The 21,555-nt window shown below is 41.2% G+C and overlaps 1 protein-coding gene across 1 annotated transcript; it reads right to left on the bottom strand.

Moving 5' to 3' along the window:
- tfap2d (transcription factor AP-2 delta (activating enhancer binding protein 2 delta)) lies at positions 1–15,975 on the bottom strand. Its single transcript, XM_086189225.1, has 8 exons — positions 15,789–15,975; positions 14,652–15,170; positions 11,790–11,850; positions 7,266–7,431; positions 4,729–4,847; positions 4,496–4,637; positions 2,964–3,077; positions 1–1,690 (listed from the first exon to the last, which is right to left on the bottom strand). Exons 1-8 carry the CDS (start codon positions 15,825–15,827, stop codon positions 1,474–1,476), a joined length of 1,377 nt encoding a protein of 458 aa, XP_086045351.1. The 5' UTR covers positions 15,828–15,975; the 3' UTR covers positions 1–1,473.
- Positions 15,976–21,555: the final 5,580 nt, after the last annotated feature.

Here is a 21,555-nt window from a genome sequence, read left to right on the forward strand (position 1 = left end):
TCAACACCAGCATTTTAGAATGTAAGGATTTAACATATATATAGTTGAAAGCCTACAAGAAAAGTAATTTCAATATTTATATATATCTTTACAAATGTTCATGAGCCAGTCCAAGAGCTTGTGTCTGCTAAACCTGCAATCTGGGGAGTGTACAAAGATAGACATGCACAGGGAACGGCGACTGAAAAGTCACCTTTACAAAATGGCTGAATTGGACCCTTTGCTCTCTTTTACTCCCTTGCACACAATTTCACACACAATTTCACACAATTTCACACAAGTTTCACACACACACACACACACACACACACACACACACACACACACACACACACACATACTCTCACATAGTCTTTCTAGCTTTCTCTCTCTCGCTCTCTTTCTTTCACACACACACACACACACACACACACACACACACACACACACACACACACACACACACACACACACACACACACCATCACAGTGTAGCCAGGCAGAGACATTACGTAAGTATCTGATTCAGTCTTATTTTCACAGTTGTCTACACGGTAAACACGCTGGCTGTTATGGCACTGATTTTGAAAATCAAAAAGTAAGTCTTCATGATGGGTTCAACTGGCCTCACATGAGTGTGTGTCTGTGTGTGGTGGATGGAGGGGGGTGAGAACAGATGGTGTGTGTGTGCATTAAGGGTCTGTTTTTTAGTTTAACCTGTCCAGAATTTTTAAAATCAAGTTAATTCGAAGGAAAATTGAGGGAATCTTTTAGCTGGTGACCACCTTTTAAATCTGCTAAAAACAGATTAATTGAACTGTCAAAGGGGAAAAAAAGGATTTTACATTTTTCCAAAAAATACATTCATGTTAAATTTGATTAACTCTTCTCAATAAGTGCCATATTTCATTGGCAGTTACCCCCTGTCCTGGAAAACTATGGCATCCTGGTTTAACTTCTGCTCTCAATCAATAAATAATCAAATAAAATTCTTGGGTGAGTCACTGCCATGATGAGGCTTCTCCGTTCTGTGACACACACACTCACACACATACACACACACACACACACACACACACACACACGCACACACAAACACACACACACACAAATACACACACCAACATGGGATGTATCATTTTTGCTTTCACATGAAAATGTCTTATTTGGGAAAATAGAACATTTCAAAATAAGATAAATAAATAACAATGAATATTAACTGTCCCAAAGAAGCCAAAATAATGCATGAAAAATGACTGATCTAAGTGTACACACAAACATAAACACACACACGCACGTACGCACACATTCTCTCTCTCTCCCTCTCTCTCTCTCTCTCTCACACACACACACACACACACACACACACACACACACACTCACTCACTCACACATACACACACACACACACACACACACACACACACACACACACACACACACACACACTCCTAAATGCAGAGCTCCAAGGCACGGGGACCAGATGGGGGGGGGCTACTCAGTCTTTTCAGTTTTCCCGTCTTTGCTCTGGGGCTCAGCTGTTTTCCGGAGCTGTGACTTTTCTGAGCTGCTGTTGATCTGTTGGTCAGTGGCACTGCTTGTTTTCCCACTCGTGTTTTTGTCCAGGTAGTTCAGCATCTCGCTCAGGACTGTCTGGAAGGTACTGAGAGCTGCGCAGACTGCCGGTGTTCCAAAACCATGGGTGATCAGACTATAAGGAAGGAGACAAGCAGTTGTCAATGCAATGATAAACCTTTGTTTCTTTCAGGCAAAATAAGATGCCTAATTGCTGAAATCTGTCAGTAAAACTTTCTTCTCTATGTATTACGGAGCTTGTAATCTTCCTAAAAGAGTTAATTCAATTTGTCAGAGGAATGATAGTGTCCTGTGATGATCTGAACACCATTTCCAATAACAATTTGCAAGAATAGACCCTTTGCACAGTTGGTTATCACAGTTTTAATTCAATAAATTCATTATGGTCCCATTCTATTTTGTGTCCCATCCATCCAGTCAACCAACAAAACCAGACTCCTAGCCCTTCACATTGGAAAAGAGCCTAAATCATTGTCATTAATTGCACCTGTATTTCCAAAAAACATCTGCTGTGGAAAGATTCTGTTCAACCACATGAGTTTTAGACAATAATAAGCATGAATATTCCCACATTTGATGAAATATAGTAAATACAGATTAGGACTGAAAGGAATGGCCCATAAATCAATACATCTACATAAATACTAAACATTCTCTTTAATTCTACTTAATTTGTATGATTTTTAGATTTCCTGTTTCCAACAAATTGTCTTTTCCCCCTCAGAAACACTTTTTTTATGTCACGCTTATTCCATACAAAAGGTTTTTCTCTATTTTCCAACATTTTACAGAAAAAGCAATAACTGGAGGAAATAATTGTAAAATTAATCATCAATGTACATAATAATTAGTTGTGGGCCTAACACAGATATTATCCCACATCTCATTTCATATTATAAAATCATGCAGCATTGTTAAAACACCTATGTGTATTTCTACCTTCATTTATAATCAGAGCGGCATCATAATAATAGACATGAGCTATTTTTCTAGTGAGTCAAGTGAATGTAATGAAACTTAAGATACATAAAGATATGTTGGGGAAAATCAAGTTTACAACATGATATTCCTTGGTTCTCCTCTAACCTCCACACACTCAGTTGTAACTGACCAAGCTGGCATTTTGTTTGTCTGCCCATCACTGTTATGATAGTTTTCCCTTTGGAGCACTGTTAAAACGTTTGCAAAGGATGATGCCATAGATTTGACATTTCTGCTAACAAGCCTCCTCCTCCTCTCTTATTTGTGCCAAATAACAAATTACACAGCTGCATTTTTTTCAAAATGGCAGACAGAACAGCTGCAACTGTCATCGCAGCATAGTTTTAATTCTCCAGATTGTAATAATTACTTTTGCTGCCCCATATCATGTGGGTGAATTTATTTACCTGAAGTGTGTGAGATGTCTCTGGATGTCCAGGTCCAGGATGGGGGTCGGTCTAGAGGAACCCAAGGGAGAACGATCTTGGCTCAACAAGTCCTGGAACTCCTTACATATTTGCCTGACAGACAAAAAAGAGGGATGGATGGAGATTTTAATATCTGTCTCACTACAGGACTAGTTGAGGCTTTTAGCTTTGTGTTTTTTTTTAAGTCAATGGGCATATAATTTAAGATTATATCTGTCAAAAAAGGCAACACAGTGGTGCAGTGGTTAGCACTGTCGCCTCACAGCAAGAAGGTTCTGGGTTCTGGGTTCAGCCCGGATCGGGCTGTGGAATTTGCATGTTCTCCCTGTGCCTGCGTGGGTTCTCTCTGGGTACTCCAGCTTCTTCCCACAGTCCAAAGACATGCAATTTGGGACGAGGCTGATTGATACTCTAAATTGACTATAGGTGTGAATGGTTGTCTGTCTATATTTGTTGGCCCTGCGATGGACTGATGGACTGGCAACATGTCCAGGGTGAAAGCCGCTGGGATAGGCTTCTTAAATGGAAGAATAATATATTCTTAATAGGAATAAATGGAAGAAAATGGATGGATCTATCCAAAAATATGCAAAACATTTCAGGATTCCTGCAAATAACGAAGATCAATCGCTCTATGTTACCACATTTCAGTTAAAGCAGGCTGTTTGTACGGACAGTGTTGGAACTTTATTAGGCTGTTAAATCAAAGAGTCATCGTATTCAATCACATGGGAAGCCATTGTTAAAACTAAAATTTAGCTCAATATCATAAACATCACACACAGAAGAAATTCTGTACATGAAAATTATTTGTGAGAGGGGTCCTCGCTAATGACAACACAATTTGAAACAACGATATGCCTGTCAGTCAAAACCATTCATTAACATTAATCAGGTCTTAGTGCTTGTCCAACTCTCTCAGTGCAATACAAAAGGCAATAGTTTCCTTCTCATGTTGGCCCAAGTAACAGTTATCCTAGAATTCCCTCAGAATGGAAAATAAGGGTCTGTTCCAGTTTGGATGCAACACTGGAATGATGATTTTGCAATGAATTGCAGACAAAATTGAACTGGTTACACTTTACAACAAGTTTACAGTGATAAGTGTTTGTTAATGCTTGAATTTAAATAAGAGTGTTGAAAAAACATTGCTTAAACATAATTAACAGTTAATGAATTCTTTGCTGACCATGATTGTAGAGTAGAGAACCATATGTCAACAATATAACACTTCAACCTAATCGCAGCCTGACCCCAACCTCATCATTTCAATCAATCTTTGCCATAAAGGGGACTCAAACATCATAAGCACATGATAATTAGACGCATTAATTACCTGATAAGCATGACTAACATTTAATTAACTGTAATTAATATAACCTTATTGTGACCTTAAAAAATGTTACCAGTGAACTTCGAGTAATCACATTTAACTTGGCGGTCATTATCACAAAAAAATTAGGAAAATCATGGCATGGGATGTGTGTGTGAGTGTGTCTTTGTGTCCTCACTTTGTTGCCAGAACCATTTTCTTGCGTGCGCTCGTTTCTTTCGGCTCATTGTGCTGCCTTGCCAAATGTTCCCCCACCGCCTTGCTGGGAAATTCTGTCTCACAGGTGTAGCCAAAGTCCCTCGCCAGGTGGAGTGCTTCACCTGCATGAAAACAATCCCAGTGATGAGTTTGCTGCCAGAAGGGTGAAACCTGAAGCACATTAAAGGCTGGAATGAAGTCTTCCTCTCTCACCTTCCACCAGGGAGGTGAGAAGCGTGACATTAGCAGCTTTCCGCCGTCCTGCTGGCAGGTTGAGGCCCAGACGGTCTAATTTCTCACGGAGACACCGGCCTCCATTCTTAGACTTTGCTCTGTGGAAATAAAGTAGCTTTACATACCATGTTAAAAAAAAGGAAGATCTGGATCATCCAGTCCAATTATCTGTAATCACTTTTCTTGGAAATGTTTGAAAATACAGACCAAATATTCAAGATAGAATGTATCTGACAAGAATAAACATTAAATCAAAGCAGGATTTTAATTTTTTTTTTATAAAAATGTCATGCTGTGTGGAAATCTGTCTTTAATTAAAACTCATTTACATAATTATTATACTGTCAGGTTACACATCCCCTTGAGTTTCCTCGCTTCTCTTGTGTCAATGTTTCATTTCTCTCTATACAATCAGTGAAGTTCTATTTTGGAAAACAGGATCTGTGTCTTGTCTTGTGTTTCATGTGAAATTTTCATATAGTATATTTGCTGACTTCATATGCTTCCTTTGCATATAAAACATTAATGGTCCTTTGAGGCATAATCGGTTTTACATTTCTGAAGGTTTTCTATCATGTTGTACCAGAATCCAAAGAGGGCTGCCGCTCCAAAAAGATTTCTGTGATAATATGATATTACTCTAGACAAAGATCCACTCCTCTGTTTGTACGTAATCCTCTCTGTTGATACCTCATCTTGCAGGACTCGCCATATTATCTACTCTCCCCCTCCTCTGCCCCTCTTCAATCTCTCTCTCCTGCCTCATCAATAATACAGTGCTGGCAACTCTTGCCTTCCTCTGCTTCCTCTGATCCTGCCATGCTTTGGCCTGGTCTTGCCTCCCTCTGGCTCCCTGGGCATGATGGCGGCATGTGCAGCCCAGCCCTCATTCGCCCATAATTGTCTTTGTGGGCACTGTTGTGTATCATGTCTTTTATCTGAGGTCCACTAGAGCACTCGATCTTCACCAGCCAGGTTTATGTTCAGTATAATTTTAGAATCATCATGAGTGGAAAAACACATACTTTAAAAAAAATGGTGTTTGGGAGCCAAAAATGGTTTTAACCTGTTCTTTTTTTTTTTTAAAAAATTAAAAACACTTTCATAAAGACTCTCTGTAACAACAAGATTAACTAGTTTTCCAAAAAATAGATGAGGCGATGGTTTAAAAAACTACTGTGACCATTTTAAGGACATCTAGCAGTGCGATTGCAGACTGGAAAGCAACTAACTCCTCCACTCATTCCTCCCTTTCCATGAAGGCATAAGAACCTACGGTAGCCTTCCAGTTGTTGCTGAGTCATCACTGCTTAGCAAATAGTGGCAATACTGAATGATTTGTAAAAATATAAATTATATTGATTTATAATATAGGATTTGGGACTACATTTTTTAAACACAGGTAGTTGTTTTAGGCCTGTTGAGGAAATATGATCAGCCTTTTGCTGCTAAAAATTGGGATCAAATAAGGCTTCATTTTTATCATTTTGTCAGAACTGGCTTTGAGAGTTGTATTCTGAAAAATTCTGATCAGAAGTGAAGCGAATATCATGCCATCTCCCATTAGTGCTATATATTTATACAAACTACTCACACCTCTAATATTTTTAGTATCACTACATTAGTACCCATCCACCTTTTTATGACATGGAATACCCTGTAGACTAGGCTAATTGGATACTCTAAATTGACCGTAGGTATGAATGTGAGTGTGAATGGTTGTCTGTCTGTATGTGTTGGCCCTGTGATGGACTGGTGACCTGTCCAGGGTGAACCCCGCCTCTCGCCCATAGCCGCTGGGATAGGCTCCAGCCCCCCCGCGACCCTTGACAGGAATAATGGAAGGATGGATGGTTGGAATACCCTGTACTTCCTACTCGTTGTCATCTTTACTTGTACCTCACTAAGTTATAAGACCCACTAGCCTTGAAAGCAGAATCGATGAGCTAAGACCTGACTGATTATTGGGTTTCGAGAAATATTATCAGGGTGTTTATGAATCTGAGTCTTGATCCTCATCACCAGTTGCTGCCCAGTCTGAGTCAACCATCAGTCAGGCAGAATCAGGGCTGTCAGTGTTTACTGTATGATGTGTCAAAATTATGTTTCTGGTGTGTTGAGGTTTAGGCACTTTGTTAGGTTTATGGAAAGACATTTGTGTCATATAAGGAGACTGCATCACTTGCACAAGCAGGTCCACCATCCAAAGCAACCCAAACCCCACCCTTTAACCCACAAACACCATGGTGGGGGCACAGATCAGGCAGTTACAGCACCCACTCCCTAGGTAGCGATCAAATATATAAGGATTTCTAGTTTCAACTTATTATACCCATAACCATATACTCCATGTCTGACAATCAGAATCAGAATACTTCATTTATTGATCCCCATGGGGAAATGAAAAATAGATCCCCCTCAATCCCAAACAATGTAATTTAGAAGTTCACAGTCAGCAGCTTGATAAAACCATAAAAAATTCTATAGATCAAGTGCCATTGTGTGTTTGTCCTGACCTGCGCAATATGCCACCCAGTAGGGATGCGTTGAGGCACTCTGGCGGGGACAGTCTTCTTTTCACTTCTGCAATGGTGACTTTGTACTTGGAGGTGGAGCTGAGCAGCGACAGTCGACCAGGTACAGAGCAGAAAAGATCTGTAGGATTCACCACACAAGTCCCCCCTGCAGCAACATATAGCGTACATATTTCCATAATGTACACATATAACACGCCTGCAGAATAGACAAACAGTATGAGAACACATGAATGAATGGGACTACTTTTTGCTTAGTTTGACAAAAGTGGATTGGCCGAAAGGTGAATTGTGACTTCCATGTTGCTTTCTGTACAATAATTAATTGACTTCAAACTTTCTTCACAGATGAAAAAAATAAATATATAAAAATGCCATCAGATAATCACAAAGATATTTTGCTGCATAATCCAATTAAAAGGCAAACATCTGTCCTGACTATTTCATAGAGATGTAAGTTGCTGTCTGCTCATATGTTTGAATGTGCATAACTAGTTTTTCGACCACCATGTGGATGATTGCAGATGGAAAGACAAATTATTTCTACAATACTAAACTTTCAAAGAAATGTTGGGCTGATAAATGGAGCAAAACAGCAACAGTAAATTTGATAATGTATCAAAATAAATGAAAGATGAGATTTGGGTGCTTGATGTAACACAATATTTACAGTGTACATTTGTTTTTGTACTGAAATGACACAGCATAAAATCAAGCTCTGTCCAGGCAAAGCCTTGAAGTTTAAAACATATTTTGTAATGTGTTGCCAAGCCTCTAGATGGACTTAATTGCTTTTATACCTCTATATACAACGCACAGTATCACTGTATAGGAGATGAATCCAATTAAGTGTGCTTCCATTTAAGACACTTTGTAATATTTAGGAAAGTCCCTTAGGACTGTCTTGCTGAACTAAAATGTAATAAAAATAAGAGGAACGCCAGACAAGAAATAGCAGAACCATACCAAGAGGCATACCTCATTTTGGAACGAAATACATGAATGAGAGGCTTTTGCATTTTTTCCATTCCTAAACATAAATCCTCTAGAATTAAATTTAGATCTTGAAAAATGAAATAGAGGAAATGTACTGAGGTTTGTTCTTCACACCATTTTAATGATCTATTAAACTGGTTGAACTTCCTTCATATCGCAAAAAAAATCACGCGCGTGCAAAGAGGACAAACAGGAAGTCTCTTGTTAAAATCATGAAAAAACATTTCACTGCACCTTGTCTGAAGTAACAATTCACAACGTTATCTTCATTTCATTAGCAGTATGAATCTGACATCAAGACAAAATTATCAGAATATTATATCAAACATCTATATTCAGCATCATTCCTGTTTAAACCGCCTCCAAAATTAAGACTAATGAAAGTCTTTTTTGTCTTGATGATTGCATGTATCTTGCATGTTTAAATGCTAATTTAGTTAAAGAAGAGTAAAAAAATAAATCAGATCGTCAATCGGCCCACAAAAAGCACTCATAATCAAGTATATTTAATCATCACCAGAATAATCAATGTGTTTCTCTCAAATCCCTTTTCACTGGCTAAATATTATATGTCCTTTCCTTTTTACTATGTACATATATTTATATTTTTTGCCTCAGTTCAATATTTGTATGTAGGAGCTGTCTGCTCTTCTCCCAGGAGGGTAAAACAAAACCCTCCTTTAATCACCTTCCACCAACCACTGTGCTGATTTCATTGTGTACTCCTTAAACTGTGAATAAATGATGGCGCTTGAGCTGGTGAAGGCTCTCTCCCATTATTAATTGCATCTGAATCAGTGTTGCTGGCTCCTCCTGGAATAGATCGACTGCACTGAGTAGGCCTATTATTATTAAACTTTCACTTGAACTAACGTGCCAAGCAGCTGAAACGCAAGGTTTCTGTCTGATGAACTGTAGGCTATATTCTATTATTCATCCGTCTCATTATCAAATCTAACAGCAGGGTGTGTCGCTTTGTTATTAGGCCGAGTTGGATATGATGGAATGGAGAAAGGATGCCATTTAGGCCGAACAGAACAGCGCTGCAGGCAAAGATGGGCACGCCAATCTTCTCAGGGCGTTGTGGACAATTTGGCCACCAACTAAGCCTTATATGCACCAACTGTAACCTATATTTCTGCTCACAGAATCCATTATTTACAATGAGCAGAAACGCGCCCGTGTTATTTTCTATCGCCGCAGGAAGCCAGTTAGACATGGAGCTTCACACGCCTATCACCCAGGTTCAGCACCATGGACAGCAGCTCCACCTTTTTTTTAAGCACCCAGACAGCGACCTCTGCCCACAGCACAGCTGTGACATCATAATCAAAAAGTAGAACTTAGCAGAGAGCAGTATAGGACTTGTATTTCACATAGCCTGTCAAAAATGGACCAATGCAGGTGGAGGGAATTGATTGATATCGGTTGGTTACAGCTCGTGTGTGTGTGTGTGTGTGTGTGTGTGTGTGTGTGTGTGTGTGTGTGAGAGAGAGAGAGAGAGAGAGAGAGAGTGAAAGAGATACAGAGAGAGGCAGAGACAGAGAGAAGTCCGGCTTGTATACGTGACACAAAGCGGGCAGACCTGTCTGTCAGACTCACGCGCTCTGACAGGGGCGCGCGTCTCTGAAAGCCGCGGGTTCACATCATATTAATTCCCCTAAAAATGTTTTGAATCAAAGTAGTTTGTATTTTATGTTGCCAAGGGCAATCGAAAAGAGCTATTGCTGGTAGTGCAGTCAGTGGAGCGCGCGGGCCCAGAGGCGATAACGGTATTTAAGCAACGGAGAGTAGCCTCGGGCTGCGGCGCGAGCGGCGGGCGGGATCACACGCGGAATCAAGCGCCTTTTACGAGTTTGCCACGAAAATTAAAGAAAAAGAGACACGGGCCAAATGTCATATTTTAACAACAATGTTTATAGCTCTATAAAAGCCCGCCAATGTCTTGACAGCAAAGAGAGGTTGCGCGTGCACGGGCCAGCGGCGGGGGCGCGCGTCTGAGTTATCAGCTTGATGTGCTGCCGGAGCTGAACTGGAAGAGGGCTAGCAGGGTGATTAAAAACACAGACGACTACTCCTAAGTAGGATCCGCGTTTCTTGAGTGATTTTCTTTTGAAAAAGGGTTATGTGAATATTCATGCCGCCAAAGCCGCAGTCAGAAAGAACAACATTAATATGATCTCGGCTGAATCCGGGGCCCCGCTCCGCATTAGCATATCAAAGCGTCCGCCCGAGGCGAGAGAAGCTATCGATACGGGAGCGGGAGGTAAAGCAAAGATTATTGGTTGTGATGGTTGCAGCGGCTGAGCTCAGGGCCAAATACTGCGCACCATTAACCGAAAGTGATAGCGAAGGGATTCCCGCGTCAATCCGAGAGAAAAGCCCCAACACCTAGGCAGAGCTGATGAAAAATTAAACCCGAGACACAGCCTTCCTCTCTAGATGGAAAACTACAGAAGGTTGTGTGTGTGCGTGTGTGTGTGTGTGTGTGCGTGTGTGTGTGTGCGCGCGCGCGTGTATGGAGTCTAAAAAAAAAAAACAAAAAAAAAAACAGACGAGCTTTGATGGAGAAAAGGCAGCTCCACCGCGTGTATAAATCCCCTCACAAGGAAACAGGCTAGTCTGCCTTTTTTTGGACGAGTCCAAAAGAGAAATAAAAATACAGTCTGTCTCTTCGATTAATGGGTCAGTTTTAGACCCTTTTCACACAAAACTCTGTATATCTTGCTCCATATATTTGACACGTTTTTTTTGATAGTGTAACAGAAAACACTTAAGGCCTATAAAATAGGCTAATAAAAGACTGAATCCAAATTTACAGCACCCTTGTAATTAGCATACTATACTATAAAGAAAATATAGTTAAATCTCGCAGGTAAGGATCTTAAACTTCTTTTTTTTCTTTCCCCCACTGTAATAAAGATATAATTCCATTGTATCGTTAAAATAACACGCTTTTTAATTTGGAAAATCTTGACATAAGTACATATACATTTTGAGCATAGAAAAATAGAATTTGCAGCATATAAAAATTGGGCTACGCCTACTACTACACATTTTTGATTGATTAAGATAATGTTATGATCTTCAAAAAATAATAAGATAAAAAATTAACATAAAGATTAAGCCTAAAGCTATGTTGTTAAAAAAAAAAGAAGAAGCAACCAATCAGTAGAACCTCAAGCTTTTCAAATCTCTTTGACTGTCTTGTGTCTATTGCCTGGTATATCAGTGTGTAAGCTCCGTGACAAATGAATGCATGATATTAGCGTTTTCTTTATCAACACAGAGTGACGGCTGATAAAATGTCAAGTGACTGTTGAGTGACTTCAGGCTGGAAAAGGGAAGCACCGTCACCGCGCTTCAACACGCGGTTCGAGTGTTTGAATCGGTGTAACATGTTGACAGCAGACAAGAGAGGAGTGTTCCGCCTGTTTGTCTGTCTGTCTGCTCGCTGTCTCGTCACGGCCTCCGGTAGGAGAGCAGAACAGAGAAAGGAGCGGGCCTTACCTCTCCGGATGACGCCCCCTTGGCCGTTCAGTACGAGCCCACACTGCGCCTCCACGGAGCCCTGCGGAGACATACGCTCATTAGCACGACCGGGGAGGTGACTTCACTTTACCCACATTTTTGGAACACATGTACGCAGCTAGCAGGCAACAACTACAAGACAGTGGCGTGTAGATGCTTCAGGATCACGTTTGCAGGTTTTCATTAACTACCATCATTAAAGGCTAATAAAAAAAAGTAATGTTAGAAATAACATGGAACTAGAATAATACAAAGAAATTATGTGTCTGATAATTATAGGTCTGTCATGAAAAAAAACAAATGATAAGCTGCCTCGTTGCAGCAACCAAGCCCACAAATGACCACATTAAAAGCGATTTATTTTTCATATAATCTAAATCCTAATGATCATGTTCAAAACAAGTATACTTTGACTAGTTTTCAATGCCTAAATTGGATTATTCTCTGCTGAATAGTTGAATTAGATAATTTTCAGTTCATATTTCATATTATATGATAATCCTAGATTTCACACCAAAATATTGGAACTAAAATTGAAAATAAATATGTAGTTTGATACAGTAACAAGATTGATTTCATTCACTCACGCATTTTTGTTTATATTCTTCCACTCACATTTACTTCGCGGTGGAAAGGAAGGATCATGACCCCCGCTTGACAGTATATGCGTAAAGGTTTCTCTCAGCAGAAATAAAGTTAAAACCAATAAACTAACCTCATTCAAGCCTTGCCGTGCGCCCTTTGAACAAATTTGTAATGTTGAGGGCTTTATTGTTGGAAAGTGTGCAGACTTGGTGTAAAAATGAGGACGCAGTAAAAATCCAGCATGCAGCTCACGGTTCACCCACAAACGAGCTTAATTTGAAATGCTTGGGGCTATAAGCGAGGACAGAGCAGCTCATCCAGACTAAGTGGTGAGGAAGATTGTCCGGGAGCATCAACCTGTTGGGAATGACTCGGTACGGCGCACACAGCATGTGTAGAGGCCTACATGGAAACCTGTTAACGCCGCCATTTTGGTCCAGATCAGTGCTATCAACAATGTCATCAAGAAAGGAGAACACGTGCTTTTTATTCAGAAAACACTTAATCCCCAATGCGAGCCTCGAGGCCTGGCAGAATTCAAATAACGCGGGGGAGGGGGGGGGGGCGCTTGTTGTAGTTCTTAACCAGCTCCTGCTCTGATTCTTTTCTTCTTTTCCGAAGCTAAAGTGATTATAAAATCAATATACAAAACGCAGAGGTCTTGCATGAATTAGCTTAGTGACGGGAGAAAGGTGTGGCAGCTGCTTTTGTTCAGCATGAAAATCTCTTTAACGCACTCAAAGATGGAGAGGGCTGCACCGGACCATAGACGCATCTGTTCCGTTCATGCATCCGCCCAAAGCAAGCTCAAGTTCACGAGCCCGTTCTTTCTCTTTCTTCATAAAGGGTTAAACCTGTTCCATGTCCTTAAAGAGAAAAATGACTATGGCATTTGCTGTTGCAATTAAAAATACGCTATGTTTTCATGAAATTAATTATTAATAATTTAAAACAATTGAAAATAGAGAACATCACATCGTACCACTTTGGTTAAACATTATTGTAATTATCATGGAAAAAGAAGTATTAGATTCCATGCCAACCAGAAAAAACATGGGCATAGGAATTGTGTTATTGCTATGGAATGTAATGGAAATAAAATTTGCTACAATATTATTTCGTTTATTAATGTTAATAATTATAATGTTTACTGACACACCTATTGGTTACTTGAAAAAACTAAAATGTATACATTATTGCATTAATTGAGAATAAATTCGAATTATTAATCATACATAGAAATAACCTCACCATTAAAAACTTTTCAAATGATTTTTACTTTAGAAAATGTTTGTACATTTGGGACGCGTTAGCTTTAGAGTAAACAACGATTTTTAAATATGAATTAATGTCAGACTCTACCGGGTGAATTATTGCAAAGTTAGTAAATAGATAACGGGGCTGAAATAATTGGTTCAAGTGTTTAACTAGAGAAGTGTTTAAAGCAGCTCAGATGTCGCTGCATAAGTTAACAAAGTTGATTGACGTTAAGTCAGTAATTGGATAAACTACGGTGCTTTATGGCGCTTGAGCTGGGCATTGTGCCCTGAGCCGCGATCCGTTAATCCGCCCTTTACCGGAGAATAGAGCAACCAGCGGCTTTTCTTTGCTCCAGCAGACAGCCGGGACACACACACGCCCGCGCGCTCAAGAACCGTGCGAAGCCGTTCTCATCTCGACCATTTCTTTACATCCAAAAGACTTATGTAAAATACGGGTCACGTGTGCTTGTGCAGAAATAAAGGGCGGGTTTGACAATAGAATTGAATAGACTGCCAGTCAATTAACCTTTAGAAAACAGGCTCGGCTTTAAGAGGAACGCAGCCCTGCACACTTGACATTTACTTCTGCTGTTCAGTCACGTTTGGTCTCCCCTTCTCACTGTTGGCAGAAGAATCATCTCAAGATGATATCCAGTATTATTTACTCTGCATGCAGTGTCACTGGTTGGAAGTAACCTACAAGCAAAACATAATATAGCCTCTGCCGGAAGCAGACAGTCAGACATCTGACGCTGTATTTCTATAACAGAGGGGCAGGAATACTGGGGCACTGGGTCTCCTATCCTATCAATCCAATCCTATTCCTTAAGCAGCGTGAAATTGCAAACAAAAGAGGAAAAGGAAAATTAAGTGAAGGTGTGTATGTGTGTGTGTATGTGTGTGTGTGTGTGGGGGGGGGGGGCAACAGTGTGAGGACTCGGGCCTTGTGTTGAACATGAATTAATGGGGGAGGAGAGATGAAGGCTACTGGTACCTGCAGGTCGTCCGCCGCGGGTGGAGGTAGGCCCAAGCCGGCGGCAGGCAGCAGTCTCTGGTCCGGATGGTGCATACCGACGCCGTATGCTTGGGAGCCGTGTGACGTCATCAGCGACAGGTCATGGCGCCGGTAAGCGTCGAGGCAGCCCAGCTCGCGTCTTTGCTGTTCGTCCAAGCAAGAGGACTTGAGGGCCGAGCGCGCATTGTGTAGGTTGATGAAGTCAGCCGGCTCGCCGTGGTGGATCTGCTGGTAGTACTGGCCGGAGTGGAGGGAGTTCAGCCCGTAGGCCTCCGGGGCCACGGCCGGATGGGAGTGCTGGAACTCGTAATGGAAGGACTGGTGATGCAGGGGCGTGTACTGGTGGTTGGCCGAGAAATAAGGAGAGGCGAACTCCGTCCCCGCCGGCGCCGGGTAGGTGAGCGGGGATGAGGAGGAGTAGGCAACCGAGGAGTTGGCCACGGACTCCAGGCAGCCGAGCTGCATGAGCCGGTAGCTGTTTGATCCGTCGTGACGTATCTACAAGATAATAAAGAAACGAACAAACGGGCTATATGTGTCATTTAGCATCAGCCAGTGTCTCCTCACTCTGCCTCCAAAACACACTCAAAAACACAACTTACAAAGTGCTTTTTTCACTTTAAACCACCTGAAGGAGATGTCACTTTCACACACCCGGGAGGGGAACGAACGCACGGCAACAGGAGCCATCAGTATTTTTTCCTCCCTTTGGCATGCCTGTCACTCCCCTCGCAGCAGTTTAAAGGCGTGCTGTTACATATTATTATTAATATTATTAATGTTACCGAGCTGCCAGAAAATGTACCGTCCCAGCTCTTGTTCTCACACTGGATGGGAGGTAAGCAGAGATAGACACAGAGGAGACTGTTCCACCCCAAAATGTTCTAATCACACAGCTATCGCCGCACACACAATCTCATCTTCCTCCACTCACTAATAAAAAAGCCATTTTTACCGACAGCTCCAGAGAGGTTCATTCCCCCTCTATGCGTGTTTTTTTTCCTTTTTATAAGCACTATATTCCTATAGAGACTTCGTTAAGGGAGAAACTATTATCTTTTATGAACACTTCTATGGTAATAAATTGGAAGGTGCAAATTAAATAAAAGAGCCTACCTCTGCGTCGTGGACAAGTCCAGGGAAGGTCGCTGACATTGTGCTTTCTCCAAAGTAACCCGTTTTTTTTCCTCCCCTCTCTGGGCCGATCGAGTGGTAACACAAATGCGTTAAAATCCCCAAAAAGCAAGAGAAATGGAAAAGTCCCCCCTCGCGCGCGCTCGGTAACGGCAGAAAGCTGGCGGAACGCAAGCGTCTCCCCTCTGTATGGACGGGGCTGGCTCACGGATTTTGTACTTGCAGGGTATTTCTCGGCTGATGTCGTAGGTCCCTTGGTAATATAGAAGTTTTGAAAATTAAGCATCAGCACTGAGGAATGGGAGGACAATAGACGGAGCGGAGCATCCCAGGAGACACGGAATAAATATTGTATCTTCGCCTTCATGCGGAATGGAGCGCTTCTTTCAACATTTTCTGCGCTTTTGGTGGACATTTTCCTTTTTGACCCGTTTGTACAAGCTCCGGCTCGGCTTCGTCCGTGTTATTTTTTTACTCACTCCGAGCAAGTCGTTTGATAAAAATGCACGTAATTTCAACGGAAATGTGAGTTATCTTATTATAAATTTTATAATTTGGATTTCTTTTGAGCATAAGAAATGGATTTTCGATTGATTTTAAAAAACCAGACTGTGCTTCGATGAGCTTCGATGAGGAATTTCACCTGGGTTTTCGATGCTTTCTACATCTTTAGGTGAATTTTTTTTATTGTTTTCAGGATGTTTTAATGTATATGTCTATATATGGATTTAAAAATAACTGACTTTATTTATGCACGAACATTTTAAACAAAAATTCATTTTATATGGGAAAAGAGAATTGATTATAAATGATCAGTTGGAAAATGAATTCCTTTTATCACTAAGTTTAAAGACATTTTCAGTAATGACAATTACCATCTCTGCATTATGCTAGTTTTTTTTAACAGTGTAACAAATTAAATAGAAGACTGACATTTTTATTCACTCTATTCTTAATTGTTTTCCCTCCTGCATGGACATCAGTCTAGTCATTTTATGGGGAGAGGGTTATGCTAACAATTTTGCATTTGTGAAAACCGATATTTGCTCATTTCAACTGTATGTGTGGGTGTGCATGTATTGGTATATTATTATTATTATCATTATTATTATTATTTTTTTTTTTTTGATGACTTATCAAAAGTGTTTTTTTCGGGTAGCCTCGCTAGCCCCCTCTCTCTCTCTCTCTCTCTCTCTCTCTCTCTCTCTCTCTTCTCCTTTTCTCTCTCTCTATTTTTGTATGCCTCCTCGTGCTTTAACTCACCTGAGCACGGGCCCTCGGGGTGGTCCTGGTCAGCTGAATGGAGCCGATGTATATACTCGAGAGGCCCTTTTTGTGCACTAGTTTGAGAGGTCTAAAAATGAGCAAATATAGAATGAAATAGGTTAATTTGAAGGTGTCTAGCTATAGAGTGACAGGTGAACTGAGCTGAGTATCTCCAGTCTGTGGCATGAGTATAAACACTCAGGAACTCACAGCCTATAGCTTCCTTGCCTGTGGGCTAGCCAGGAAGAAACATAAACACAAAACGTGCATACATGAAGCTTGTGGTCAGAGCCAGAAGATGAGCAAAGACAAATAAAGGAGAGGAGGGGAGGAGAAGAAGAACCTGAAGGAGGAGAGGAGAGGATGGAGGTCTGACTTTTTCTACTGGCTGTCTGATTTCCTGCCATTCAAAACAATTCAGCCAACGCGCACACATCCACTCATCCACACATCCACGCGGGCGAGCACACACACACACACACACACACACACACACACACACACACACACACACACACACACACACACACACACACACAAACAAACAGGGAGAGGGACCAGTAGCTCATCCCAGAGCAGAGATAAGACCTAATCAGTGTTGTTTTTTTCCCCTCCTGCTCAGCTGTAACTGTAACCAAAGCGACTCCCTGATATTATTAAAGTCCAGCCTGTGACCATGCTGACGGACGCCAGGACGCCGGGATTGACTCTGCACTTTAATTAAGCAACTATTTACCCTCCCATCTGTTCATGCATGCGTCTCTCTGCCTCTGTCTGCACGGGCAAAATACACACACACACACACACACACACACACACACACACACACATATATATATATATATATATATATATATATATATATATATATATATATATATATATATATATATATAATTTTTTTAAAACTTTTTTAACTCTGACTTGAGGGATATAAAGGCCACCTTAAATCAGCCTCCTTTCAAAGTTCTCAAGGCCCTTTTATATTTTAATTAACCGGTACCGAATATTTTGCCTCGAGGCTCGGCGCCAAGCCTCTGCTCAACAAGACCGGTGAAGGCCAGTTGTCGCACGCCAGGTAGAAAAAAAATTAAAAGAGAGGAGGACGGTTGAGGGTAGAAGCGGATGCAGAGGACAGAGAAAGACCACTTGGGCACTTGAGAAGGAGAGAGCTTTGATGTCATTGAACTATTCTGATGCGGTTTTGTTTTTTGTTTTTTTAATCCTTGTCTCACTTTGGGCGAGATATTAAGGGGAAATGCTAGGCCTATTCGTATTAATCACAAAAGGTTAACCGAAATTTACCTGTCAATACAGCAGTAATCCGTTTTCCAAATCAAAATGGGCTTCAGAAATCACGTTTTAAATCTGACCAGCTGACAATCAACTGAATCAGCGTTGGCAGAAGGTGAATAGTATTGCCTGAGAATAGTATTAATGGATGCAGTCACCGTCGCCGCCAACCCGAGGCACCAGTTGCACGGTAGACGATCCTAGCAGGGCTTAAACCCGACGAGTGGCCCCGCTTTACCGGGGGCTGCGGGGAGCGCCCCACCAGATGCGCACTGATCTCCGGACAGGAGCCAGTCCATCTGCCGCCTGACGAGGCAGGGAAAGGCCCAAGCCAGCGCGGAGTTTCAGCCCAGAGGCGAGAATTTAGATCAGCCCCAAGGTTTCCTGCAGAGAGCAGGGTCTTTGCTGTCATCCTCCTCGAGCAGTTGCTAAGAAATAAGATAGCAGGGAGACGCAAACGAGGATTTCACCTAATGGATACTTATTACTACTTCTTGAGCATTTGTAATAGACCCTCCACTCAAATAAAGGAAAAGGCTCAAATTGTCTGGACGGTTAATCATCAGTTGTCCATACTGAAATGAAAAAAGAACCAAAATACACCTCCTGTGTGTCTTTCTACCATCGCGAGATACGACTGGTTCAATATGGGCCCACATCTTACTTACACTCGTGTAATATAAAGCCTGCAGTCATTTAGGCTCGTGCTATCAGTGTAAACAGCAACAGGGGCTTTAAGGCAACACTGTCATCCTGCACAACACTTACAAATGATGGTGCCTTTAGTGGCTGTGCATTGAGGTTTCATGGGCCTTTAGTTTAGGTCTAGGTTTGAAGAAGACAAACATTTTTTTCATTAGTGTGCCCAAAATAAATCATAATTTTGCGCCTTTGGTCTATGTGCGCATGTGCTGTCCCCTTTTCTGAGTGTGTTTGGGTTTGAATCACCAGGCTCATATGGCTGCAAGCGTCCGTTAACTCGGTTCTCTGTCCCGCACCTTTGCAGCCCAAATAACGACTGGCACAATAAAGGCAACAGAACAGCCTAGAAGATGCTTGTCCTCCAACCATCAACAGCCAAAGCAATTAAGAAAATGGTGTCTGACCTACTTAAGGATGCGCCTCGGAAGGAAGCACAGGTTAATATGCTAATATGGATCTGCTAATTGTGGGGATTTACTCGTCAGTTTGCGGGTGTGTGTGTGTGTGTGTGTGTGTGTGGGGGGGGGGGGGGGTTGGGGGGGTGGGGGTGGGCGTCACCGCCTTGTTTAAGCCTGCGAGATTTGCAGCAAATTAATTTCTCCCCATGCAGTGCGTGAGGTGAGAGAGCAGAGGAGGCAGGAAACAGGTGGTCGCTGCTACATGGACAGACAGATTGACCAAGAAAAAAACAAAACTTAATCTAGGTTATTTTTGCTCTTGCTTTTCCCCGACATGCATTTTCCCTCTTTGGAATTAAAACAAATATAGGCTATAACACCCTATTAATTATAATCGCCCCAGGGTGACACCCCCGTACCTCACTCCAACCACCCACCCGCAAAGCCGAAGGACATTCCGGCTACTTCAAGGACCCACTACTCTCAAGCAATCACAACACTTAAAAAAGAAAACAAAGAAAAAGTCCCAGCAATATTCAGAATATACCTCTCATGACCGGCAGCCGGCGGGTATCATTGTGGGTTTGTGTTGCCAATTAGCACGTTTAATTGTTGTTCTTTGTTGCTGTAATTACTCCTGAAGTCAATTGAGAGGTTCAATCGAGGGCAGACACGTGTCAGCTGCTGCCAAAATAGTATAGAAAGGCCAATCTGCTGCCAACGGACGGTCGCTAACCAACATGTTGGATTATTTTATGGCAATAAGACCTATTTTAAAAATAATTTTGACTTTGTGTGGGCTAGCTGTGAATTTGTTTTCTTAATTGTAGGTTTAGATAGTTAAACAATATAACTAAACTAAATTTATAACTAAATCTATTGAGACAATTTCAATTGTCTTTTTTTCATCTCCGTTCAAGCAAACAATTAAAGCTCGTCTACGCTCGATGATTAATAATATTTTAATAGTCACCGAGCAGCTATAACCGATGTCATAAAATTGATCTCCAAAACGTAACTTGAGCAGCTGTTGGATCAGTATAAGCCTGGTGTATGTGTCTGTTTGTGTGTCTGTGCGTCGATCGATGTTCATTAACTTCTCTTTTCAGGAGTTTCTGAAGTGCTCCCGAAGATCACACGGAAGCTAAAAGTCTCCTGACTATTTCCCATCCTTTTTTATTTAATGTAGTCTACAGATGGGAGGAAAGAGCAAAACGTTCTTTCAGATTTTCATCATCTCTTCCCCCTCCTCTTCTTCCTCTGTCCTTTTTCCCCCCAAATAAATAAATAAATAAATCGAACGTCCTGCAGCTTTTCCGTGCAGAATGAAAATGCAACGCGCAGTCAAACTTTCTTTGTGTAGAATCACATATTCACTTGTGGCCATTTGCTTATGTCTAAGCTGCATCTTTTTATATTTGAAACTGTTGAATATTAGACTTGGAAATAGAATGAAAATAGGATAATATGTGTAAAAATGGCTCATAGCAACTACCCATAGATATGTGCATGATCTGCTAAAAAAAAAGAAAGAAGAAAAATGGCCCATTTCACACGTTTTTCATTATTTTAAATTCCTTTGGTGTGGTCCTGATTTGGTCCTTCATTCATCCAAATGTTAGCCACAACTTCCAACATCCAGGCTGAGGGACATTTGCAATCAACAGGCTGTAATGGAGGCTTTTGTAGGAAATGTTGGTATTTTAAATAACACATGAACCCATCCTGCTGCTCTAATCTTTACTGAAACTACTTGCATGAAAATAATTCAAAAGTGCAAATTTTCTGCATTTACTCTTCCCTCAGAATGGCACATTATCTATCATCTATCACTGTCAGAACAATCTGCTGAAATCACCTCAAGAGATTTGTAACAAAATGATCGTACAAACCTTTTTCGTTCACTTCATATGCCCCTGTATTTGTCCACTGGTTAAAACAAGCTCAACCAAAACATGATTGAATTTATTTATTTCATCTCTGGACCCCCTTGACAGGTAAATGATGATACAACCAAAGAAAAAGAAAAGCCTTTTAAGCAGTAAAATATATCTTCTTCTTGCTTCCGTCCTCTCTTGACCTCTCTGGTT

Source organism: Aulostomus chinensis, chromosome 20, assembly GCF_037954235.1.
Source record: "Aulostomus chinensis isolate RoL2024-O1b breed Wild chromosome 20, RoL_Achi_v1.0, whole genome shotgun sequence".
Lineage (NCBI taxonomy): Eukaryota > Metazoa > Chordata > Actinopteri > Syngnathiformes > Aulostomidae > Aulostomus > Aulostomus chinensis.